Below are 27,021 nucleotides of genomic sequence, written 5' to 3'. Positions count from 1 at the left end.
AAGAGTCATGCACCATGATCATAGACACAGCCATCAGAGTGGGTGAACAGGTGCACCATAAACCCACATCCCCCATTCAACAATAGTATGCATCCACGACAATGCATAAAACCTTTTGTCTTTAATTAATTAGCCGGTAAGCCTTTTTTCTTTTGCCCTTCATGGTATCCATTTTTTTTCAATAGAAAAACAAAAACAAAAATCAACCTTCTCATGTTAACACTAACTTCAAGATCTCAATTCATAGGGAAAGATTACAGAAAAAAGAGTTTATTTCACTTTATAATAAACCTGGTTCTGTTTTATTTTCACACAGAGAAAGCAAGTACGAACGTAATTAGGAAGGTATATAGCTCAACTCCAACTACACAAAGCCATGCCAATCAAGCCAAGCGTCGGATGCACCAGTTTTGTAGTCCACAAAATAAAGAGCATCAATCCTCGCAGACCACCAGCACTGATCACAACGAAATCGATCCCTCTTTGCATCATAAACATCAAAAGAAATATCTGCATCTCTCCATTGAATGCGGCAAAAGAAAAGTGTAGTTTCCCAGAAGTTGTCATTGAAACCCCACTCGAAATACTGTTTATAAGGAATGTAATGGACACCCAAATCATCATCCTTTGATTTGCAACGAATCGTCAGTACATAACCTTCACCCAATTCGTTTATCATTCGAACATGTCTCTTAGCATCAGCAGTAGTAATTGATGAGAACTCACCCACCCACATCATCAGGATTAAAAGCATCACTATGTGCTTGCTTATAATACTGAAACCACTCATTTTGTTTTCCTCTCTAAGCTAATTTGGTTGTGATTCACAAACACAGGTGTGTGACTCCTCCCTCTCCTCCTCCTCTATATATAGAGTAGAAGAGAACTACAACAATTTATGGTCGTATACATAGGGCTGATATGACTATCCTATCTCCTTATTTCATGCCAGAATAAGAAGGATTTCATCTTTCTTTCTTTTGCCACCAAGCTGGCGTAAATTCATGAAGCCTGGTATGTGCGCCGTCTTACCTATTTTGGAGAAAAAAAAAAAAAAAGAATGGTAGCCAAACGAGTATTTAGGAACTAATTGGTTAATTTGGAAGTTGCCAAACCTCTTTCTAGCAAGAGGAGTCTTTTGAATAATGTAGCTGTCCTCGTATTAATTTTAAGCTAATAAATAGGGTTGCTATGCAACCATTACAAACCTAGTGGTTATTCTAATCTCTACCACATACACCACGTATCCCACTCACACACAACTAAAAAATAGTTATTAGAACTATTATCATTTTCATATGTAAAATACATCAACCCATAACCGATCCCACAATCCATAACCAATCCCAACAAATACATAACAAATCCCTCCTGCTAAGATTTGGTCTTGTCCTCAAGACCTACCCAAGAATTTCATGGCGTGAGGTGACAACTTGGCATCTCCTGTACTTCACTAGATGTGGTTTCCTCCACTTCATTGTAGCCCTCGATCAAGAATAACTTCTTGCATCGATGCCCCGGGACGAGTTGTTCGTTACAATTATAACATAAGCCTTTTGCTCGTCGTTCCTATATCTCGGAAGAAGTTAGCTGGTTGATAGCAATGGGAGACCTCCCTTTTACAACCTCCTTGTTGCTCAAAAAAACTTAGCTGACATTGTGTGCTTCATAAAGCCTGGACAACCCAATGGTAGAGGAGAGAGAGAGACAGGACGACCAGCAAAGAAATCAGCCTTGATCTGGTCCTTTAAACCACTAACGAATAGACTAACTTGCTGGTGTGGGGGTAGAGGTCCTACCTTGGAGAGGAGTTTCTTGAATCAAGATTGATAATCTGGATAGTACCAAGTTGTTGTAACTTGACTAGCTCTCCAAAAAAATCTTGAAAGGGGATGGTCCGAATCAAGAATGAAGCCCCTCACAAAAAACTCGCCAAGTCACCACCTCTGGGTCTTGCTTAAAAATTTGAAACCACAACTATGCATCTCCTTCCAAATGGAAAGAGGTCAATGCCACCCACTCTGAAGTAACCAAGAGGAGGTGAATAGGTTATGCTAGTGGAAATTTAATCTTTTCGAGATAATATCCCCAAGTGTGATTACAAATTAAAATGCTGCAGAATAAGTAAAATAAACACAATCACACAACACCAAGATTTATGGTGGTTCGACTCAATCCGAGTCTAGTCCACTCCCTACAAGTACAAGATCCTCTTGTGAGGTATTCCACGAGCTCTTCCTTTTCAGTACAGTAGATAGGGAGAAAAATCTTTATAATTTTTTCAGGATAAAAGTATTAGTATAATCCCCTTTACAAGTAGAGAGACACCTTACAATCTCCTTTAAGGTAGAGAGGCACCATACAATCTCCTTTAAGGTAGAGAAGCACCTTATACTCTTTTAAGGATAAGAGAATCCTTTACAAAAGTGTAAGTACAGTCCAGACTTAATGTAAAAATAGAGAAATAAGAGAAGTGAAATAATAGAGGATTACCTCCGGTGTGGTGCAAATGAAATATGCAATGATAATATAATACACCTTTGAAGTTTTCTTAATCCTTACAATACAAATACTAAGATGTAAATGAAGACTTGTAGATGGCCTTGAGTTCCTCTTAAATGAAAAATGAAGAACTTTAACTCAAGAGTTGGTGTAGACCAATTCTCACTTCTGATGCTTAAATAATGCTCCTCCAAAGTTGAGATTCATTGTTAATTAATGAGTAGCATTAGATGTATTTATAGGTGAGGTTGGGTGGTCATTTTAGGTAGTAAATCATACTCTAACAGTCATATTTTGGGTCCACCGATCGTCCGCCATCGGTAGCCTGTCGACCGCCAAGAGCCATTGAGGCAAAATATAGCCATTAGGGCACTTCCAGGCAGTTATCGGTCGATCGGCTATGGTCTCAAAAAGTGCCGATCAACCGGGGCTTCCATCCGATCAACTGCCAATATGATAGACTATGTTTTGATAGAATGCTGTCATACTGACCATTGTCAGTGTTTTGACCATAATTTTTTCGGTCTGACCTTGGATTGACTCGAAACCAGTTGCGTTTGGAATCATGACTCGATTTCGTACAATTTTCATGAGGGATCTATCTCCTGATACCCACTTTAAGATTAGCCAAAATTCCCTTGAGTCAGGTCAATATGATTTTCACAGAATTTCATTAGAACATATATTTTTTCTAATATGTTCCTAACCACTTAGGGACTTTCATACTTGGTCAAAGTATATCCTAAGGTCATTTTAGCATGTGCAATGCAAATGCAACATGTGCATGTATGTGTATATTTTGAAATGTTACATATTACATATAAAAGACTATTCTATCCGAGAAGATCTTCATTGAGCTTCTTCATCTAGATCTTCCACTTTTTGGCACTTCTTCTTCAATCAATTCATTTATAAGTCCTTGTCTTAAGAGATGAGCTTCATATCTTGATTTCTTGGAGCCTGATACTGTCTGATACCTTTTTCAGGTATTGATACCAACTTGTTGTACTCCTCATTTGATGACTTCAGTCTTTATTCTTCTTTTCATTCATCAAATTCGATCTTTGATATGAAGTCTCTACAAAGCAATATTTGAATGCAAATTGTGAAATACCTTCATATGTTTGTTATCATCAAAACCAACTATAGGAGTGTAAGCATATCCTTAACAAGCTCTTCTACCGGGGTCTTATGAAATCAAAGAACTGTTCAATTCAACAAACCCAACTAGTTGTATCTTCCTCCCTGCTATAGCGTAGGAAGTCCAATTTAACCAACCTGGGTGTGAAAGTTTATTGGGAATTGGAGGTGTGCGCTGATTCGAATTGATATCGGGAGGCCGTGTACCATGCAGCTGGGTAGAAGCTCGAGAACTTTCGCCGACTTCATGATGACTTTCATAAAGAGATGTGTTGAATTTCTCAAAGAGATCGTCCAAACTTTGCGACGAGGCCTTAAGTTCTGAGTATCTAGGGACTCCTCCATTCTTTCAGTGTCAGCCCTTAAAGTATTAGGAATATCCTCTCCCTGGTTTTCCAAAGATCCAAGGAATCTTCTTCAGATACCAATGTGTTATGGTCCAACCCGTATTCACTCTCACCCACTGGTTTTCCACCATAACCAGTTCTTGGTCCATGCTTTGCTGGTCAAAATTTAAATTTGAAACTCCCAAGTTGTTAGAGAGAATAGTCCCAAAATTAGGATTATTCTCTTGGCATAAATAGATGACAAGATCCCCCTCCACATGGCAAGATTTATCCCCATTGGCAGTTTCCATAACCGTAGGGGGGAAATATTCTCCTACCATTCTTGGACTCCTCAATCGCCTAGGGCTGCAAGCGTTGGGAGCTGACGCTTCTCTTCCAACTCTGGCGAGATTATCATTCTCATGTTCAACTCCAGCGAAGCTAGCATTCTCATGGGCAGCGCCTCTTCTTTCCTCCCACTTCCCTCTACATTGAGTAGCCAGATGAGCCAATTTCTTACACAGAGTGCAGCGGGAGATATCGTCCTCATACGTCAAAATCTACTTGAACCAAAAGATAGTGTCCGTACCAGGCTGTTTATGTCCTACTTGGATCTCCTCTACCCTGGAGCCGCCCAATTCTACTTCAACAAGAACCCTGGCATAATTGCCCATAGATCCATTCAAGGTTCTGCGATCCAGTGCCACAGGCCTCCCTGCGGCTTTAGCCATGGTCAGTATGATTTTTTCGTGCCAATACTCCATCGGGAGTTCAGGAAAGTGAAAACAAACCAACTTAGTTTGGGTGTAGTTATCATGGATACTGAACTCCGGCCTCCACCTCTGACCCCTGATCACCTGGTTCCCAACCTTGATAGGTCCTCTCCTCCATACCGATGACATATCCCCATCCCTCTCAAAGCGAAAGAGAATGAAGCCCTTTCCTAGAGGAGCAAGGTTAACCTTCCCCTTCAAGTTCCATGTATTTGACAAGTCACGGCGAATATCATCCATAGAAATGTACTTGAAATTTACCCTTCCGATCAGGGCAAACATAAAAGTTTGAAGCTTTTCTTCATAGGCTCCTAAGGTATCACCACCTTTGTCAAAGGCCCTGCTCGAATGGGGTCTGGAAGGTCTTCCACATCTGGCAGCACTTTCTTCGTCACAGCAGCATATGATCTGCGACCTTCAGTCTCTCCGATAGGTCTCTCCCCTCACCTCTGTGCCCTCCAAATGACAGACCTCATCATCTCTATCGGTTACACCCTCAGGCACGGGGCGATGGTTGATAGCAAGTTTCCAAAAATCAGTGAGCAGCAGCTGTTTACATCTATCCGGTGCCCGGCCTCCATCAGGATCAAGCAACTCCGGCATGGTCTCTAGTCTCTCCTCATCCGTTCTCTCTATTCTCTCTATTCTCTCTTCCGAACCTAGCGATTTTGATTTAATTAACGAAACCAGTATGCCTTTTTTCCTTTACCTTCGTGGTACCCATTTCAGTTTTTCAATGGAAAAACGAAAACAAAAATCAACCTTCTCATGTTAACACTAACTTCAAGAACTCAATTCACAGTGAAAGATTACACAAAAAGGAGTTTATTTTCTCTTTATAATAAACCTGGTTCTGTTTTATTTTCACACAGAGAAAGCAAGTAGGAAGGTAATTAGGAAGGTATATAGCTCAACTCCAACTACACAAAGCCATGCCAATCAAGCCAAGAGTCGGATGCACCAGTTTTGTAGTTCACAAAATAAAGAGCATCAATCCTCGCACCCCACCAGCACTGATCCAACGAAATCGATCCCTCTTTGCATCATAAACATTAAATAAATATCTGCTTCTCTCCATTTAATGCGGCAAAAGAAAAGTGTAGTTTCAAAGTTGTCATTGAAACCCCACTCGAAATACTGTTTATAAGGAAGGTAACGCATACCCATGTCATCATCCCTTGATTTGCAATGAATCATCAGTACATTACCTTCACCCAATTCATTACCTTCACCCAATTCGTTTCTCATTCGAACATGTCTCTTAGCATCAACAGTAGTGATTGATGAGAACTCACCCACCCACATCATCAGGATTAAAAGCACCACTATATGCTTGCTCATAATACTGAAACCACTCTTTGTTTTCCTCAGTAAGCTAATTTGGTTGTGATTCACAAACACAGGTCTGTGACTCCTCCCTCTCCTCCTCCTCCTCCTGCTCCTCCTCTATATAGAGAGTAGAAGAGAACTACAACATTTTATGGCCGTAAACATAGGGGTGAAATGACTATCCTATCTCCTTATTTCATGCCAGAATAAGAAGGATGTCATCTCCTCCTAAGAAGAATACATTTATGATGGGTTACGTGATAAGGAAAGTTGGTTAACACTTGTATATATATATATATATATAAATATATCATACTATCATACTATCATACTATCCTACTATCGTATTATTATTATTATAATAATTATTAATTATTATTATTATTATTAGCTAATCTTTTCTTGGACTACATTACCCCTCTTATTTATTTAAATACCTTAACTTCTTCATCATCACTTTTGTTGTTCTTTTTATTTATTCAATTTTTTTGGTATCCTTTGTTTTTTTAGTAATTAAATATTAATTTCTTTACTCATTTAAAAAATTAATTTTAGTTTTTTTATTAAACTGTCACACCCCAATTGCTTTCCTAATTTCGTTTTAGTTTCTTAATCAATAATAACTCTCTAATGAGCTATTATTTATCATCACTTTTGTTGATTTTTTTTTATTAGTTTCTTTACTTATTTAAAAAATTATTTTTAGTTTCTTTATTAAACTCTCACACCCGAGCTCTATCTCTAATAGTCTAATATTTAGAAAGTAATATTAGTTTTTAAATAATAGTTTCTTTATTTAGATAAAAATTATTTTCTTTGTTAAAATCACTCACCCTCCATTCTCTCTCTCAAACTCTCACGCCTTTCTATTAAAAAAATCAACTAAATATTATCACTCTCACGTTTTCAAAAAAAATAAAAACTCATACTCTCACGCCCTATCCCCTCTCTCTCCCAAACACATATGTTCCTTTCTCTTTCTATCTTGCCAGAATCTAATTTTATATTATTCTATATTTATACCAAAAAAAGAAAAAAGAAAAATCTATATCTTTCCCTATAAGAGGAAATATTGCAATAATGGCTACTTCCACCAATGATCAGCTTGGCAAGAAGATTTGGGATGAGGTCAAGCTTGATATGCTACTCAATCAAGGGATTGGTGATAAGCTGGTCATTGGTGGAAGTAGCCATTAGTGCAATATTTCCTCTTATATTCCCCAATTGCTTTCCTAATTTTTTCTAATTTCGTTTTAGTTTCATAATCAATAATAACTCTCTAATGTGCTATTATTCATTTCTTCTTTCCTTTTTATAATTTCAAATTCTGTGTTCTAATACTGATAAAAATCAAAAACCAAAGAAGGAATAAAAGAGAAACAAAAAATCTAAAGTCGAAATCCTAGAGCTTAAAGATGTTCTACTCACACAGCTTTCTCGCAAAGAGAAGTCCTTTACGGACGATTTGGATGGCAGTGCATATGCAACAGATTATTATTTCTTCTGATGTTGCCTTTAGATTGTATAATGTTTTGGGAAGTCCCAATTGCGCTAAGATTGTCAGCGCACCTTATATTGGGTGTTGGTGTTATATATTCAAAGAAGGTGGAGTATCTTTGGCATGATAGCAATAGGATATGGCAGTCAATAAATATTGTCTGTCACTTAAGAGATGTTAATCTACCAGAGGAATATATATAATATTGTCTTTCACTTAAGAGATGTTATTTATTTATTTTTTTTCTTAACGTTCTATCTGAAAATATATTGGAATTGTACAATATATGAGTAAATGTTTGGTTTTATCTTGTTTACAAATCAGTTCCCCGCTGAAGGAAATCCTTATAGTCATCGATACTTATAGCTTCTAATATTTTGAATGCCAAGTATTGTTCAACATTTGACAAGGACTTTTGCTCTTTATAGGACATTAGAATGGATATACCTCCTCCTGCAAAGATTCCAGAAATTAATGCAATGGAAGAAGAGTATATTTCTTCTATATCCTATGTTTCTTCATCCTATGATTGTACTTTTGAATTTATAGGAATAAAAAATGCAAGGCAGATATTTACACATTGGAATTATAAATTTCTCGGTAATACCAGTTCATGGAAGTTGTAAATTAGATTATTACTTTCTATTTTTTTGGGGGGGGGTGAGTTGGTGGTGCAGGTTTGTGAAGGACTATTTGGATTGGACCGGTGGTGTTAAATTTGTTTTTATCAACTGATATCAAGTCTGAATATTAGATTGTTCTTAATTTCTGATTATTTTTTATTTCTTCAGTGATATAATGGGTGAAGAAAGAATTTGACCCAATTCCATGGCAATTAGAGAGTCACGACTACTAGATAAGACTTCCAAGGCTCCCTATATTATTGGGACCTTCGAGTAGTACAGTCTTGGTATGGATTATGCTCTTCATAAATCTTTTTTATGTTTCTTAATTTTTATGTTAATGGATATGATACATTGGCAAAATGATCGATTTTATTTACCCGTATCAATATTTTGAATGCATTTATGGATGGTCTTAATCAAAATCTATGCATTGATATATATATATATATATATTTTAATTCATAGTTCCTTTGTTCTTGGACTTCTTTTTGTTCCTACAGTTCCAATTTTCTTAGTTTACATATGTATAGAATAAAAATTTTAAAAAATATTGGAATTTTTGTAGGTCCTTATCGCTGATTGAGCTCAGAGGAGTCGATGGTTTCAATTACCAATAGAGTTTTTTCTTTTCATCTTATGCAATGTAAGTGATATCATGCAGTTTACCAAAGTGTTTCCAATGATTTACTCTTGAGTGAGTATCTAAATCTGAAATCGGTAAAAAATATGAATTATTTCTTTCAAATCCCTTTGTCATTGTTGCGGATAAATAGAGATTTTTCTAATTCTCCTTCTCTCTTTCATAGTTCTCTTCTTAGTTCACTTCACTCCCTCACTCCCTCGACTTGTCTCCGATCGAATCCAATCTCGAATATGTGAGAGCAACAATGTTGGCACAACTCTAGCATTGAGCAGCAGCGATCGAACCCATTCTTGAAACGATGATCGGAAGTCGGACTACTCTGCAACTTTGTCGACACTGTGAAAGATGTTAGAAATATGAAATATTTCTCTCAAATTCCTTATCATTATAAATATTTAAGTTGAAGATACTATGGAATTTCTCAATTTCGTAGGATAGACTATTACTTCTTCTTTTTTTTTCTACATTAAGGGCCTCATAATCTTATCAACTATAAAGGCATTGAAGGTTACTTGATTTTTTTTCTAATGATTTTTTATGAATATTTATTTAGTTGATTCAACCATATTTTGCTATCTTATATGACTACTTATTTTGAGATTTGTGTTCATTGTAGCAGCTTCTTAGAATGCTCTAATTAGCTATCCCTTGTTTCGGTGACAATTTAAGGAAAATAAGGTATAGAGATGTTGCTTAAGGTTTTCCTGTAAAGTAGCCTAACGACCAATTTGTGTTTTGAATTATTGTAGTAATTTTTCTTGTGATTTCAGTTTTATAAGTTATTTTATATACTTTATACTAAATAAAAAATTACAAAACGAATTTTTTTGCTTTAATTTTTAATATTGAAGAATGACTCATTTTCCTGACACTATTTGGTTTTCATCTCAACGCATTATAGTGCCATTCATAATGCCCTATAGACCTTTCAAGATACCATTTTCCTTTGAGCTTTTTTTTTTTCTAAAAGGTCATTTTATTAAAGAGAACAAAGCAAAACAAAGAGAAATACAAAAGGGCAGGCCGATCCCACTAAACCCACTTGCAACCTCCACCTTCGGCATGGCCATCAGCAGAGGGAACAAGCAAAGGGCTTAGCCAAATCGAAAACGGTGCCTGTCCAACGCATCAGAAGCTAACTCATCAACTACATGTCTCGGGAACTCCACTGAGAATTCTGAAGTACAAGATTTAGATGCTTTCCTAGCCAGAAAATCAGCGACTACATTAGCTTCACGAAAACAGTGAGTGATCTTCCATTGCACCAACTCCAAAAAGGAAATAACAGATCTCCATTTCTGCAGGGCAAACCATGGAATCTCCCTTCTCTGAACTGCTGAGACCACGGACGCTGAGTCTGACTCAATCCAAACACCCCTAGCATGATAGTGTCTAGCTAGCAGAATACCCTCCAAGACTGCCTCAAATTCAGCTTCATATATTTGTTTGACTCCCAGAAAAATGCTAAAAGAGTCAATTACCTTGCCTTTATCATCCCGTAAGACACCACCAGCACTTGCATTACCTGGGTTACCAAGCGAACTTCCATCCACATTGATATTCATCCACGCCCTGGAAGGCTTACACCAGTGAACCTCAAGAGGTGAAGGGGAAGTTGGATTTCTAATACTTAAACCTATCTTCCTGCAGGTCATCAAGTCTGAAATCGAACGAACTTCTTCACTTGATCCATCACAGCAAAGCTGAACCTCTTGCCTTATACTTTGAAAGACATACCGCCCTGCCCTTTCTTTATTTTCCTGCCTTCTTTTATTTCTTTCCCACCAAATATGGTTGATAGTGATGATCAAGCCCAACTTCCATGGCTTCTTTAGCTGAATCACTTGAGATTTCCTCTTCCACCACTGGAACAATGATTGAATGCTTGGATGATTTACCCACGCCACTCCAAAAAAATCTAAAAAACTCTTCCATATTGATATGGAGAATGAACAGTGTAAAAAAATATGAACCATACTTTCTTCAGCCTTTCCACACAGGTTGCATCTGGATGGGAGATAAACACCTTTTTGGCAAACCAGGTCGTCCGTTGGGATTCTACCTTGCACCACTCTCCATCCAAAAATGGAGTGTCTTGGAGGAAGATTCTTCTGCCAAATCAAAGAAGACCAGTTCACCTTCAAGGATTTCACTCTAACAGCCTCCCAAGCCGACCTTGAGGAGAAATACCCTGAAGGAACTAGCGACCACACCCTGAAATCCTCCATCTGCAAACTCGGAATGTCAATCTTTTTAATCTGTCCAAAAATTTCATTAAGCATAGGAGATACTACCTCAGGTAGACGCCATTCTCCATTTATGATAAACTCCCCCACCTTTGCTGACGTAGATAGAGTATGGTCACTATCCAGCGAAAGAAGTTCCATAATGGATTTTGGACCCCACCATTTATCCTTCCAGAAATTTGCAAGCTGACCGTTCCCTATGATCCAGCGCTCCTTGTCATCCACAAAGGACCACATTTTCCTGAGACCTGCAAAAATAGTGGAGGTGTTGCAATTTTTGAAGGATCTTCCATCCTTCTTTAGGAATCGAGCTCTGAGAAAGGTTAACGCTGCTGTCTTCACCGTTTTGATCCTCCAAATCAATTTGCACAGCATTGCTTTATTGGAATCTCGCAGTCTCCTAAGGCCCAGCCCTCCCTCATCCTTGGGCTTACACATAGAGTCCCACTTCACTGTGACAGCCTTAACCGTATCTACATCACCTGTCCAAATAAAATTTCGCATCCATTTCTCCATCATCGCCACGAGAGATGCAGGCCACCAATAAACAGAGAAACTATGAGTCGGCATCCCCGAAAGCACCGATTTAACCAATTCCACCCTACCTGCCATTGACAACAGTTTCCCTTTCCAACCCGCCAGTCTCCCCTTAACCTTGTCCATAATCGGCAACAAAGTATCTTTTTTAATCCTTCCCTTGAAGATTTCCACACCTAGATACCTTGTAGGGAAGGTACACATGGGAATGCCTAAAGTTTCAGATATTCGATGCTTCCTGGAAGGTGATATTTTTCCCAAAAAAAGTTTACTTTTTTCTAAGCTGATGTCCTGCCCAGAAAACTCTTGGTACTTTAGAAGAAATTCTTTAAGAGTCCTCACATACCTCATAGAAGCATTGGAGAAGATGAATATGTCATCTGCAAATAGAATATGGGCAGGAGTTTTGACACCACGAGGCCCATGAATTGGCTTCAGTTGATTAATCTCAATCAGATGCTTTAAACCTCGCGATAGCACTTCCTCCGCAATAATAAAAAGCATGGGAGATATTGGGTCCCCTTGCCTCAGCCCTCTCTCCACACCAAAATATCCCTGTGGACCTCCATTAATCAAAATCGATATCTTAGAGGATATCAAGATTTGGTTCAGCCATGTTATCCACTTCTCTGTGAATCCAAAGCGCCGCAGCACCTGAAACATAAAGGACCACGAAAGAGTATCATATGCTTTCTTGATGTCAATTTTTAATCCCAGACCTCCCCCTCTCATAGAAGCAAACATCATATTGGCCAGTTCTGAGGCCACACTGATATTGTCATGGATTAACTTTCCTTTTTGAAATGCCCCCTGCTCTTCAGATATCAGCCTAGGGAGCAAATTAGCAAGCCTCATTGCCATTATCTTGGAAAGAATTTTACAATAAAAATTCCCCATACACAGTGGCCGGAATTTATCGATAGAAGATGCTCCCTCCTCCTTAGGAATAAGAACCACAAAATTGTTGTTCACACCATTGGGCAATTGACTAGTACTAAAGAAATACTTAACTGCATTGCACACCTCTAACTCGACAATATTCCAGCATCTTCTAAAGAAAGCTCCAGAAAAACCATCCGGACCAGGAGAGCTATCTGGGTCCAGGTCCCAAACAGCTCTCTTGATTTCTTCATTCCCTGGTAAGACATCAAGCATATAGTGATCACCTTGATGAAGAACCATCGGTATAGATTCAAGAAGCTCCACATGCTCCACTAAAGGCACAACTTTGTAAAATTGCTCATATGACTGAACTGTATAATTCCCAATCTGGTCGTTACCTTCCACCAAAGTCCCATCAGGAGTTTTGAGGCTTCTTATAGAGTTTCTGAGTCTTCTCATTTTAACAGAAAAATGAAAAACCTAGAATTGCGATCCCCTTGCTTCATCCATCTAACTTTGGCTTTTTCGGCCCAAAGTTTTTCATGGTTTTCCATTGCTTTTATTAGAGAGGTCTTCGCATCCGCTTCTAACCCAAACAAATGATCATCCATGCCATTAATTTCAATAGTCTGTTGCACCTGCGCTAGCTTATCCTTGGCTTCCTCAAGGGCTTTATTGAAATTCGGGAAAGCCTCTCTCCCCCAATTACGGAGCACACCCTTCAGCCTTTTGAGTTTCAGTATGAGAACAAATATCGGATTCCCTGAGACCCACTCTTCCCATGATGTGGCAACTACCTGCTCAAAATCTCTATGTTCCATCCAGAACTTATGGAACCTAAAGGGGCAATTAACGGGCCGTTGAGATAAAATTGAGGTGAACAATAATGGAGAATGATCCGAAGCAATTCTAGGGAGGACCCGTTGGTCACAATCCTGGAAAAAGTCAATCCATTCTTCATTACAAAAACATCTGTCCAGAACCGCCGAAACATTACCACGACGTCTATTGTTAGACCAGGTGAATTTCCTCCCCGATGATGGCACTTGGGCCATCCCACAAGCATCCACCAGAGCACCAAACTCAGCAGCTGAACCCATACTAAAATTCCCTGGCCCCCTTTTTTCATGGGAGAACAAAGTCGCATTAAAATCCCCAATTATAGCCCAAGGGAGAAGAGGCTGGGGGAGATCAGCCACAAGCTTCAACCACAGATCCCTTCTTCCTACTCTAAAGCTGCTGGCATGAATGAAAGAAATCTGAAACCATTTCGATTCCCACTTAATAGTAATCGAAATGTGCTGCTCAGACTCAGAGACAACAGCTGGGGTGTTCAAATTTCTCTTCCATAAAATCCACAAATTAGAGGGTTTCCCAACTCTACAATTGTAAATGAAAGAACTATTGAATCCCAATTTATTAAAAAATAAATTTGGAAAAGCACTTACCTCAATCATCGGCTCTGCTATACATATAATGTCCGGAGCTCTTTCCTTAATAAAATGTCGTAAGGCATTCCTGCCTGCCGCCTTCTTAATTCCTCTGATGTTCCAGAAGAAAACCTTCATGATCAGTTACATGGAGGCAGAGTTGTGAGCAGCCTCATCATTCTGCTCTGTCTCAGAAACGTGCTTACCAAGTCTATCCGACCCTTCAACACGCTGCATGATCATATCAATTTCTTCCACTTCCTTATGATGAATAACTACTCGGCCTTCCACCAGGCACGATTGAGAAAGCTCAGTCAAATTATTCTCAACCCCCTCCCAAACTTGGTCCCTGCCACTCTTTCCCCCTCTGCGACCCCTACCACCTGGTTTGTAATTAATTTTGCGCCGTGGTCGTAAAGCACGCACCATTTGAGAGTACTCCCTCTGTGTCTGAGATTCCTTGACTTGAATATCACCCTCCCTGTGATCGCTCTCCTCACCTGAGGCCTGCGATTCATTCTCAGACGGGTTAGAAGACCGGGTCGACCCAAGGACATCCACATCCAAAATATTATCCACTCTCTGCCCAACACCCATCGGATCCACCCCAGCCTTAGCATTGTGAGGAATATTCTCAATTGGGCAATATTCTTCACCATTTAAGTCCACCACTAAATCTTGGCACTTTAGGTAACCCTCCTCGTTTGGCTCATTACAGATTTGGGAAGTATTCCCATTTCCTGCATCTACCATTCTGGTAGGAGACTCCTTTTGGGAAGGATTGTCATTCCTACCAGCTTCCTGGCCGCCGCCGCCCTTGTGAGAAGGCTGCTCAACAGCAGTTTTCCCCACCGTTTTACCTCTACATTGGTTCGCATGATGTCCCAGTTTTTTGCACGAGAAGCATCGAACCATATTGTCTTCGTAGACGATTCGCTGATTGAAGCAGAATATCGTCTCCTTTCTCGGTTGTCTTCGTTCCACTTGCATCTCCTCAACTCTAATGCCATTGAGCTCCATCTCAACTAGGACTCTTGCATAATTACCCATCGTTGCTTTAAGTGTTTTATTGTCCAGGGCGACAGGCCTTCCTGCTACCTTTGCCATGGTCAATAGGATTCTCTCATGCCAATACTCCATGGGAAGCTCAGGGAATCGGATCCAAACGAGCTTAGTGTGAGAGTAATTATCATTAATATTAAATTCTGGGCGCCATCTCTGAAAGCGAATAATTTGTCCCCCTACTTTGATCGGTCCTCTCCTCCATATTGAGGCCATATCTCCCTCCTTCTCAAAACGAAATAGAATAAAACCCTTCCCTAGGGGAGAAAGGTTCACGTTCCCCTTTAGCCTCCAACTCGCAACCACCTCGCGCCTTATATCATCCATAGATACAAACCTGAAGTTTACTTTGCCTATCAACGCAAAGGAAAAAGTCTCCAGTTTCTCTTCATACGCTTCCTGTGGAATCACTATCCTCGTCAGAGATCCAACCCGAATCGGATTTGGGAGATCCTCCACGTCAGGGAGGGTCTTCTTTGTCACCGTAGCATAAGATTTGCGGGCTTTCCGATCCACAGGCTGTCCATCTTCATAATTTCTCTCACCCTCCCTCTCCTCCCCTTGCTCCACCGCAGTACCAGGCACCACTTCAGGAATGGAGAGACACGCAGGGCGCAAAAAGTCCGTGATCAATCGTTGTTTGCCTCTGTCCAGTAGCCGGCCATCATTTCTTTCCCCTGTCAGGCAGGTCGCTCGATCTCCTTCACCCATCACAAGCCCCAGACAGAACTCCGAAAACCTCTCACCTGCCTAACATGAGACTCTCATAGCATCTCAGATCTGCTCGGATCTGCTCGGATCTGCTCCTGGATTTTAATCTTAAGCTTCTTTGTTAATTCCTCTTCTTCCTGCAAATGGATGATGAACAAAAGCCTAAGTCGTTTGCTTCTTCCTTCAAGCTCAACCGAGGCAACCAGATGGTCCGAAGGTTCGATCGAAACATTCAGTGAAGATCGAAGGAGTGGTTCCTCAGCTCTGTCCTCTGTTCATCCTCCAAGGAGAGCACCGGCCTCCACCGTACTAGAAGGGCCCAGTGCCAGCGACTGCAGCTTCTACCAGAGAAGAAATCTCAATCACGATCGCAGGGAGAGAGAGCTTTCACCTGAGAAATCAAGTCACGATCTCCTCTGATCCTCACCAGAGAAATCGAGACACGATCGCCTCAAACTTCCTGACTCTCACGTTCCGGTCCTGCTCTCTGAGAAATCACGATCGCCTCTGATCTCCTCTTCTCGTTAGACTCCTCAGTCACGATCTTTCTCTGATCGCCTCAGATCGCCTCTGATCGCAGGGAAAAAGAGATCGCCAGAATAGTTCCCTCCGATCGCCTCTGCTCGCCTCTGATCGCCTCAGATCGCAGGGAAAGAGAGCTTTCCAGTAAAGTTCCCTCTGATCGCCTCTGATCTCCTCTAATCGCCTCCGGCTTCCTCTGATCGCCTCCGGCTTCCTCTGATCGCCTCCAGCTTCCTCTCCCGTTGATCGGTTTGCTTTAGTAAGAAGTCAAAAACTCTTCCCCCTTCATTCCTCTTGTTGTTCTTCTTCTTCTTGCTCTTGTTCTTGTTCTTCCTGCACAAGTAAAACCATACGCTCTAACCAACTGAGCTATTCCAGCTTCCCCCTCACCGCCCCCTCTCCCCCCCCCCCCCCCCCCCAAAAAAAAAAAAAAAGATATTAGATTATATGAATGACCATCTACCGAAAGAAAATAAAAGATTATGTACATGAACATAAATCTCCTATCCAAAATCCAGTAAATGAAGGAAAATATTAATACCAAAAGAAGGATAACCATGATCTTCACAACCAAATCAAACACGAGTCTAGATCAGATCATCGTACGAGAGAACCTGATCTTGGATTCTAGTATGTTTTGTTGGTTGGTATGAGTATTTCATTAAAAACTATAGTAGGATTACCTACAGCCTCTCTCTCTCTCTCTCTCTCTCTCTCTCTCTCTCTCTCTCTCTCTCTGTGAATGTTATCCCTTATCTCTCTTTCAACTTAAATGCTATACAATATACACCATTACACCGACTCTTTTAATTAAATATTTTTCTATTTTTATTTTAATTAAAACAATACTAATACAAAACTCTTTCTTTCTTCCGATTATCTCATGCCAATCTGACACAACACCAATATTGATCCGATTCAATCTGATACCAATCAATGTATAGATATCGGCAATTTCTAGATCGAAACCATATTGTGACCAATATTGATCTATATCGAAGCATTGTAAATATTGAGAAACTTAATATCATCTCCATCCAAATCAACATATCATCAACGCGCTATATCTCTAAATCACCATTATACTGGTATGAAGTTTTCCCCAACCCATGGAAGATAGCTCACCCACCATCCTAGGGTTCACAAACCCTATACGGTTTTAGTATAAGTCTAAAATACTCTCTTGGTAACTCTAGGGTTCTAATATAAGTCTAAAATACGCTCCTGGTAACTCTATAGCTGAAGGAATCTCACTTTCTTTTGTGATCAATTTTTTCTTCAGCCACGGTGAATCATTTTCTACAGGGATTTTTTTCTTTTATTAGAATTCACCATAGGCTTCATATGAATAGGAGAGGATATCAAGATGGTATTTTGGATTTATATTAAACTTCTATAGGGATTTGTGAACCCTAGGATAGTGGGTGAACCGCCCTCTATGGATGAATAAAGCTTTCTTCTATTAATATTTACTAATATTTCATTATTTTTAATCTGCCAAGACCAATGTCTAAACTAATTTTGCAAGATTAAATAAAAACCCAAGGTTAAATTATAATTATAATTAAAAAATAAAAAATAAAAAAATTTAAAAATAAAATGATAAACTGCTAGGAGAGAGAGAGAGAGAGGAAGTGTGTATGGATCGTTGTGGAAAACGAGAATAGGCAGAGAAAATAGGAAAGGAAATGAAAAGTAGACCATCGATAAATTAGGAGAGAGAATAAATAGGATACACATTTTCATCTCTTAGTTGTATAAAAATAGAAAATTAGGTTCTCATTCGTGGACCTAATCCGGACTCTCTGAACAAACAACACTACTGTCAATCTTAGCCTACTTAAAGTTCTCTCTCTCTCTCTCTCTCTCTCTCTCTCTCTCTATATATATATATATATATATATATTAATCCAAGCTCTTGCTACCTAGACATGGCTACATTAACAATGAAGTTCTTGGTGCTTATCTTCATTCTGTCACCTGTCATCTTCAATGGTGTTTTTGGAGCGAGAGAGGGGTTTAGTTATCTTCCTAAGGGAACTCCAATCCCTCCATCTGGGCCATCTGACCCACCGGCTCATGATCTTCCTGAAGGAAAACGAATCCTTTATTCCGGGCCATCTCGTCCATGTTTTGATGAGCCTCATCCATGTCCATCACCACCGCATGAAGGAGGGATCCATTATCTTTCTAAAGGAACACCAATCCCTCCATCAGGGCCATCTGACCCACCGCCTCATGTTTGATGGACTTCAGTCTTTTTGCATGGGAAACATACTTCCATCTTCAAATTGTGGAACACTTTAATACTTAGATTTGAAGGTTTATGTTGTATGTGCTTATCTAAATAATGTTGGATAATATTAATATATTGTTCTGATTAGTTCATGGATGGTGATTATGTTTTAGTATTAATTGAATTAATTATATATGTTAATCTGTCTTCGAGGTGTCGATTAGGATGGTTCTAATTAATCAGTATGGGTTCTAATTTCTACCACCTTCTAGTGTTTAGGATCAGAATTATTCTGATCAACTAATCAATTCCAAACCTTAAAACTAATATCGAGTAATAGAGTTACTAAACAATTTTGTGAGAAGATTATCCTCAAGTACAGGTAGAGGCCACTATAAGAAAAGTGGTAAATGGCGGCACTTGAGTGGGGGCCTTTGGCGGCGTTTCCTACAAATGCCATTAAATGTAAACATTCAACGGCTTTTTCCAGCAAAAGCCGTCTTATATAACACAATAGGGGGCATTTTGTATAGACTGCCGTTGTATATTATATATGACGGAATTTATTACTAAATGCCGCCATATATTTGATTATTTGGCGGGGTTTATTTCATAATGCCGTGGTATATAAGGCTATTTGAGGCATTTAGTAATAAATGCCGCTGCATATATGAGTATTTAGAGGCATTTATTGAAAAATGCTGCAGTATATAATCCTCTTGGCGGCGTTATGAAATAATGCCGTAGAATATAAGAATATTTGAGGCGTTTAGTAATAAATGCCGTTGTATATATGAGTATTTAGGGGTGTTTATTGAAAAATGCTACAGTATATAATCCTATTGGCGGCGTTTATTTCATAAGGCCATGGTATATAAGAATATTTGAGCCGTTTAGTAACAAATGCCGCCGTATATATGAGTATTTACTGTACACATAATAACATTAAATCGAGGCATTTCCTACTAAATGCCACAATATATAAAAATATTTTGAGGCTTTTCTTGATAAAATGCCCCTATAAATTATAATACAATGAGGAAGGTGAAATCATGTTTGTATCATTTTTTTTCTTCCTAACAACAGGTGTCCAGGCCTTTGGCCTGACTAGTCCTGCGGGCCCATACTGACCCCACAACAGTATAGAATATATAATGTAGTGTTTATGTGTTAACATCACCGAATATCTGTCCTTTCCCACGCAAAAATCAAGCCCTATTCCCTTCCCGCTCCTCGATTCTTATAACCTCGGCACATTCTTATAGCCCCTCTATCAAATTTATCTCACCACTCCTTGCCCGCTCTTCCGTTCTCTCTCTCTACATTAGTGGACCAAAATGCCCTTATTAAGTTACCATAGAGAAATCATGTCATGGAACAAAAATATTAATTTTGTTGTTTTTCCAATAAAGAAGCGAAAGGTATTATTGATATTCCCTAATTAAAGTTGTGAAGATATCAAAAATTGGCATATGCCCTTAAACCCTCGCTTCTCCCACTTGTTGCCTAGCCCCATACCATGCATTGTCCTCAATTATAACCATAATCTACAGGAGACCAACATGCTTAAATCGACTTCCCTTGGTCTCTCCCTCTCTCTCTCTCAACCCTAGCTAGTTGATCTCCCATTTTTTTGATTTGTGCTTTGATTTGATGCCTTATTTGTTGTCGGGTATATATATACATTTTTTTTTATCAAATACAGTGCACAAGGCTCCCGCTATTACAAGGTCTAGGAGGGGCAAATGTATACAGCCTTACCCTATGTTTCGCAGTAGAGGCTATTTCCAAGTTTTAACCGTTCCGCCACATGCTCGCCACTCCCCTTTTCTTTATTTATAACTGAAAATAAAAAAGAGTTCAAAATAAGCTAGGAAACCCCCTAGCCGTTCCCCTTACAAGCTACACCATTCCTTTTAAAAGCCAAATATAATGTGGAACCAACTTGAAGCTCTCAAGAAAATAAAAGAAAATAATTTGATTGAACCATTGGTTGGGATGTCAATCACAAGCCTGCACTAGTTAGACCAATCGAGCCTGGCCTTTTGAAGACCAGCTCGGCCTACACCGATTACTAAATGAGTCGGGCTTAGGCCCGGCCCGTTTATAAACAGGCAGTACTCAATGCAAGGGGTAAGCCTGATGGGCGTCCAATCGGCCCGGCCCGCTTAGAAGCACAACTCGGCCCGACACGTTTAGGCCGACCATTTGTATGTGTATTTTGATTTTTTTGGATAGAATAGAGTACATATATTTTTTTATATATCAATTATTGAATGTAAGTAAATGTAATATCTTTTCTAAATTGTTAATGATTTAATAAAACATATTAAAATATCTTAAATCTAAGAGAATTAAAGACCGTTTAAGGGTCATTTAAGATTTATTGGTACATTATCCCATTCAAAGCCCAATAGCCCGATTAGGAGAAGACTGGTTAAAGCTGAGAACTCGATCGAGTCCGATACGAGACCAAATCATTTCTTAAATAGGTAGGTCACGGCCCAAGGGTATAAGTCAGGCCCGACTAAGTCCGACCGAGATTGGCCTGACCTAACCGATTGACACGTCTAACCACTGGACCACCAATTCAACTGGAATTCAACTTAAAACATTTAAAATAAAATAGAACAAAGCAACTAGAATTAAAACGAACTGAACCCAGGCCAAGTTAAACCTCTTTATAATCGAACTGGGCAATGTTAGACCTGGTTCATTTTGGACTTGCCACGTTGGTAACCTTTAATTTTACATCACACTTTGTTGATATACGATGTCTTACATTCGGTTGTAGTTTAATCTAGGGAGTACTGGTGTGGGACCCCTCGCTTGCCCGTTGTGTTTCTACACACTTCTTTGTTTAGGATGAGGTTCTACATTTGTTTTTCACCCTGCTCTTTTGAGGGCAAATTGAAACAATATGGGGGCTTTTTAAAATAAACGACCACAACATGCAACACCATTTGGGGGCATATCACGCAAAACGCCGTTGTAACCTCAACTTTTGGGGGGCGTTTTACAATAAATGCCACTATATTTAAGCTAATAGAAACACTTTCCCATCCAAAAAGCACTCCCGCCCTACTTTTCTCTAGGGGTGTCAATTCGTGGCCCGACCCGATTAAATCGTTTGCGATCGACCGTTTATAGACCAGTCTGATCCAGACCATTTATTAAACATGTCGGGCTTGAGCCCGACCTGTTTATAAATGGTCGGTCTTGGTTTTTCTATTTGGACCATCGGGTGCCCGATCGAGACTAACCGAATAACACCCAATCGAGATCGACCTATTGTGCACTGGCCTGGCCCGACCCTTTAATGATTGTAAAATACTTATTTTACCTCCCAAATTAAAGAGTAAAAACTAAAAAGTAAAGACATGTTCACATTTTAAATAAAGGTTATATTTAGTATCATTTATTGATTTATTGTCATTGTTTTTAGCTTGCATGAGTGAGCTGGAATATAAGAGCACATTTTAAAGAGGGCCCGTTTAAAAATCGCTTAAAACATGTTTAACATTAAACATGTCCGTAGCCTGATTAAGGCCCAACTAAAGTCCGATTATAGCCCGAGGCCGACCAATCAAATATAAAGTGTACCATGCCCTCAATAACTAAGCCTGATTAGTTAAATGGGCAAACATAGTGTAGCCTTTGAAAGTCTAAGCCCAATTAAGCCCAACCGAAACCGAACCGGCCTGACCGGTTGACACCCCTACTTTTCACAGCTCCTCTTGCGCGCCCAAACTTTTAGGATATGGACTTCACTCAAAGTCTCTCAAGCTCATGGTTCATGGACACCTGAGAACGGAGTCTCCCGCTGCAATCTTTCTCACTTCCCTAGTTCTCTTCCTCTTCACTCTCCTGCAGCAATCTACTCCCTCATCGCTCTTTGCCCACTCTCCTGCTAAAATTTTTCTCAAAATCTCCAAGTGCTAGGTCTAAAGAAAATCGTTTGAAGGGAAGGGGTTTCTAGGTTTTTGGATTTTGCATAGGTATTCCTCCTATCTTCTGTTTTTCTTCTTACTTACGACAGCAAGTTATCAGCATAGGGTCGATTTTGATACATAATGGATTCCTTTAATAGTTCTTTACTGGTCTATTATTAATCAAATCTGGGTTTTCCTAAATCTTTTTTTCTAATTAGTTGGAATTTGTCTCTATTCTCTTTCTCTCTCAGGCAGCGGATTAACCGGCGAGCCTTTGCAGATCCAAGAAAACGGAGAGACTCTTATAGTCCTCGGGTATGTATAATACATCTTCTCTTTTTCCTTATTTCTGCAGATTCTTCTCTCTTTCTATGATTTCCTTCACCTGACTTATGTCATTATCCTATTGAAACTGTTACGTTTTTAATGCCTTCTTCTTTCCAATCTGATAAGACAGTTGTTAAGCCATGAAGATATCTTCATTAAAACAAAATATGGGGGAGAAATATGCTGCTCAAGGGAAAGGAGGACTACCATGCAGTGTGCTGGATTAATGGCCAAAAAAAAGAACCAGATATGACCCATTGATAATTTTTTATCTGCACTGTTTGTACTATTTCTATGAATTTTGGAATGCTTTATATCAAAAAGTGAGGATTCGGGGTCCATGAATTCCGTCATAGATCGGCCAGATTGGATCATTATCAGTCCAGGTTGATCCAATCCTAGTTGCTTCTAGGATCAACAGTCTTGCTTTCCTTAAAATTCTGTGAAATGGATTGGCCGATCAAGATTGAAATAAATTAGGGACTTGATATATGAAGCATTGGTTTATATGATTTGTATCATGTGCCAGCGGATAGAACTATATGCCACATTCCATTCCATCCTTGATGGTTACTTTGTCAGATTTTTGTGATCTCAGATATTGCTTATTATCTTGTACTTGAGAAATTGTTTTTTGTCTGAAGAAATTTGTGCCTATTGATGTTTCAGAATCAGTTACAAATTAGTGGGGGAAATAAATTTACAGATTCTTATCAAGGTCTCCATTCAGAGGACCAATGGATTGGCCCTTGATGTATTGCCCTTCTTATTGTATTGTATTATAAGTGCTTGTATTTTTAATGTTAAACCATCTCTTCATTTGATTCTATAGTTGATGGGTGTGGAGGTGTGTTTCATACAGCATCCCTCTTTTCTTATGCAACCAAGGATCCACAGGTTCATTCCTTTGACAGCACTAAAATAGTTTTAACTGCTAGTTCCATTTTATAACTTTGCTTAGCTATGAATCTTCAAAGCTTTACTTGCTTGATATCTTAATATCTAGCTTTAATGCTATTTTCTATACTGCAACTAAATAAAGAACTTTTTCCTATGGTACTCCACTGGACTTCCTCCCCACATCCCTTTTCCCTAGGCTTTGTTCTGCATGATTATATGCTTTTACTCACAGTTAATATTGTTTACTCTGTTTTCTGTATGCATAAAAGTGCGATGTTTATGAACTTTTTGTGTTTCCTTTTTCTTTAGATAAATAAAACAATATAATTTAATTACTGATCATATGAAGCAATGATCTAGTGGTAGTCAAAGCTTCTGCAACTTGGTCCTATTTGTTTTAATAAGTCATGTTGCAATAAAATAATACATTTTTGGGGGGTGGGGTCCATGGGGATTTAATCATAATTACCTCCAAACTCAGAAAAATTCATGAAAACTTGAATAAGTTAGCAAATAAGTAATAATAATCTGAGCTGCACTTTTTTTATCCATAACTTGATATAAGTGGAATTTAGTTGTTGAGAAATATGGCTATTTGAGCTCAATCATCGAATCAAAGGAGACTGAAATTCTGAGGTGAACTTGATGGGCAGTAATACCCTTATTGTGAGTTACTAGAAGGGAATTGTTCATGAACTTTAATGTGGGCAATTTTTGGCTGTTAACTACTGGTCTACATCACTGTTCGTCTTCCTCTGTTCTATACTGGATTGTTACTTTTTTCTGGGTTAAGTTTTAGTTTGATCATCTTCTGAGTACTACCTCTTGGAACCTTTTAATTGCATTTCCTTGTTATCTCAGGATTTTTGCCATGTAGTGCTATTCCATCCTCTCAACTCTTAAAAGTCTTCATTTCCAATCATGGGTTTATAATATTTTGAATTAATGCACCTCTTTTTACTCTGTATTTCGGGATGATTTAATTGATCCTGCATTAAAGGAACTCTTAATGTTCTTGGATCCTGTGCAAAAAATCCATCTGTTAAAAGAGTGGTTGTAACATCCTCTTTAACTGCAGTTTTATTTAATCGAAAACCTCGGATGCCAGATGTGGTTATTGATGAGACTTGGTTAATTTTCAGATCCAAAGCTTTGCAAGGAGTCTAAGGTGTGTATATTTATGCAGTCTTGTATAGGCCCTTGAGGTCTTGGAGTTGGCTACATATAATGTCTTATCTTTGCTTTTGATATTTTCTGTCACAAATATTTTTTTTAATTTTATTTTGCAATAAGTTCTTTACGTTTTTGAACTACAAAATAAAATTTTACCTTGCAGATTACTTATTTACTAGTCCAATATGTCTAATGAGATTTTTTCCTCTTATAGCTCTAGTATGAACTTTCAAAGAACTTGGCTGAGGAAGCTGCCTGGAAATTTGCAAAAAAAAAAGGGATGGACATGGTTACAATAAATCCAGCAATGGTGATAGGTCCTCTTTTACAGCCAACCCTTAATACCAGTGCTGAAACAATTTTGAACTTAATAAATGGTATGCTAACCTATCATTGAAGTTCTTTTTTCTCTTCCCCCACCCCCAAATCAAAAGCCTTTTTTCTCTCTCCTATATCCCTTTCCCCCAATACATCCCAAATAATAGGTTATGGGCATGAATGAAAATGTATTATTCAGGTTATCCAAAGCCTCTTGCAAAGTTTAACATAGATAATCCAAGAGTCTTCATTTTGGGGATTTTACAAATACACTTCCCTACTTGTTTGGGACCGAAACTTAACTAGTTAGATGGTTGTGGGGCCGTCTATCACATGGAGCCACTTATGTTTGTCACATGACAAGTTCTAACAGATAAAGACATTGTGATAATCAATGAAACCAGTATAATTAGTATCTTTGGTTTCTGTAGTATGTCTTCGCAACTATGTTTGCACTCGTAGTCTTAGGTGGGTAGCAGAAAGTCTATTATTTGACACTGAAAGTTTCAAACTAATTCCATAACATTTAGTAGAATGTTGCATAAAATCAAATTTGCAACTTTTTTAAGATAACGTGTTTCCTAAAGTGGTTTTTTTTTTTTTTTTTTCAAAAAAGAAAGTTCTCTAGCAACTATATATTTTATATTGAAAAATGTCATTCTTGTGACATTAGTGCCAATGTTTTATTTGCTGCAGGAGCACAAACATTTCCCAATGAAACATATGAATGGGTTAATGTCAAAGATGTTGCAGATGCTCATATTCTAGGATTTGAGACCCCTTCAGCCAATGGAAGATATATAATAGTCGAGAGATTACTCATTATTCACAGATTGTAAAAGCTTCACGTGAACTTTATCCAACTTTGCCCCTTCCGGAAAAGTAAGTTTTGAAAACCCGTATGTTTCCTTTCCGTCCTCAATTTTTGGATTTCGCAATGCACTTAAATATATGTAATGTTTACCTGCAAAAGTTTTCGTTGCCATCGACTTGCTTTTAAACCTATGTAATTTAATAGATTTAAGACTAACAAGGTAAAAACACCAAAAAGTCTTTTAATAGATGTAAGCTGGAATAGTCCCAAACCTTGGGATTCTTCAACATTGATCATGAACTTGGAATTTTCAACATGTGAAATTATTTTATTTTTTTCTAGGATTGTGTATAGTACTTTGAACACTAAAATGAATAAAAAAGAAGAGAAAATAAGGAGGGTATGGGAGATGAGCTCACAAGTCACACACTTTCACAAGATAAATTATATTAACTGTGTAATCTGTAACATCCTTATATAACAAAACTAAAAAATAGAAACCTACTTGAACAATTGTTACTTGTGAAATGTATGGAACTTTTATATATCTTTAACAAGAATTTGACTGGTATTTTTTATTTTTCCAGGTACTTGCATGGATTTTGTCTTCTACTTATCGACTTGGAGATTGACCTAGCTACCATGATTTGTGAACTTTTATTTTGAAAAACTTATTATGTTACTATGTTACTGTGGATATGAGATTTTTTTTTGTCTCCATGATGACAATATGGTTTATTTTGTTCCAACTGAACTTTTGTATGGAATGGATAGCCATTCATCAGATTCTTGTGTATTGTCTTGTGAAAATCTATCAATTTGATGAGAATAAAGAATGTATGCATTTGCTTCAATAGGTTGCATAATGAGATAAATAAGCAATAATATGTAATTAAAAAAAAACATTTAGCGGCATTTACTAATAAATGCCACTATAGGTCTTTTGTTTTAAAATAAAAAATACTTCTTGTAGTGGCGTTTAGTCATTTACTAACACACGAAACTATATGTTCATTTATTAAAAAGTTATATTTTGCAGCATTTAGTAATAAACGCCTCTATATGCACCCGCGTTCATTAGTTAACAGTGCTGG

At 38.4% G+C, this 27,021-nt stretch overlaps 1 protein-coding gene and 1 pseudogene across 1 annotated transcript; one reads left to right on the top strand and one right to left on the bottom strand.

Moving 5' to 3' along the window:
* Window positions 1–364: 364 nt before the first annotated feature.
* Window positions 365–736, bottom strand: LOC122084741 (S-protein homolog 5-like). The gene has a single exon (XM_042653180.1). It carries the CDS (start codon window positions 734–736, stop codon window positions 365–367), a length of 372 nt encoding a protein of 123 aa, XP_042509114.1.
* A 23,873-nt stretch (window positions 737–24,609) lies between these two features.
* LOC122084740 lies at window positions 24,610–25,999 on the top strand (annotated as a pseudogene).
* The last annotated feature ends 1,022 nt before the right edge of the window (window positions 26,000–27,021 follow it).

Source organism: Macadamia integrifolia, chromosome 7, assembly GCF_013358625.1.
Source record: "Macadamia integrifolia cultivar HAES 741 chromosome 7, SCU_Mint_v3, whole genome shotgun sequence".
Lineage (NCBI taxonomy): Eukaryota > Viridiplantae > Streptophyta > Magnoliopsida > Proteales > Proteaceae > Macadamia > Macadamia integrifolia.
Note: the sequence above shows the minus strand (reverse complement) of the source record. Positions and strands in the feature narration are given on the sequence as shown.

Excerpts from the sequence above, each read along its gene's own strand:
- LOC122084741 (XM_042653180.1), bottom strand. The coding sequence starts at position 736 with ATGTGGGTGGGTGAGTTCTCATCAATTACTACTGCTGATGCTAAGAGA.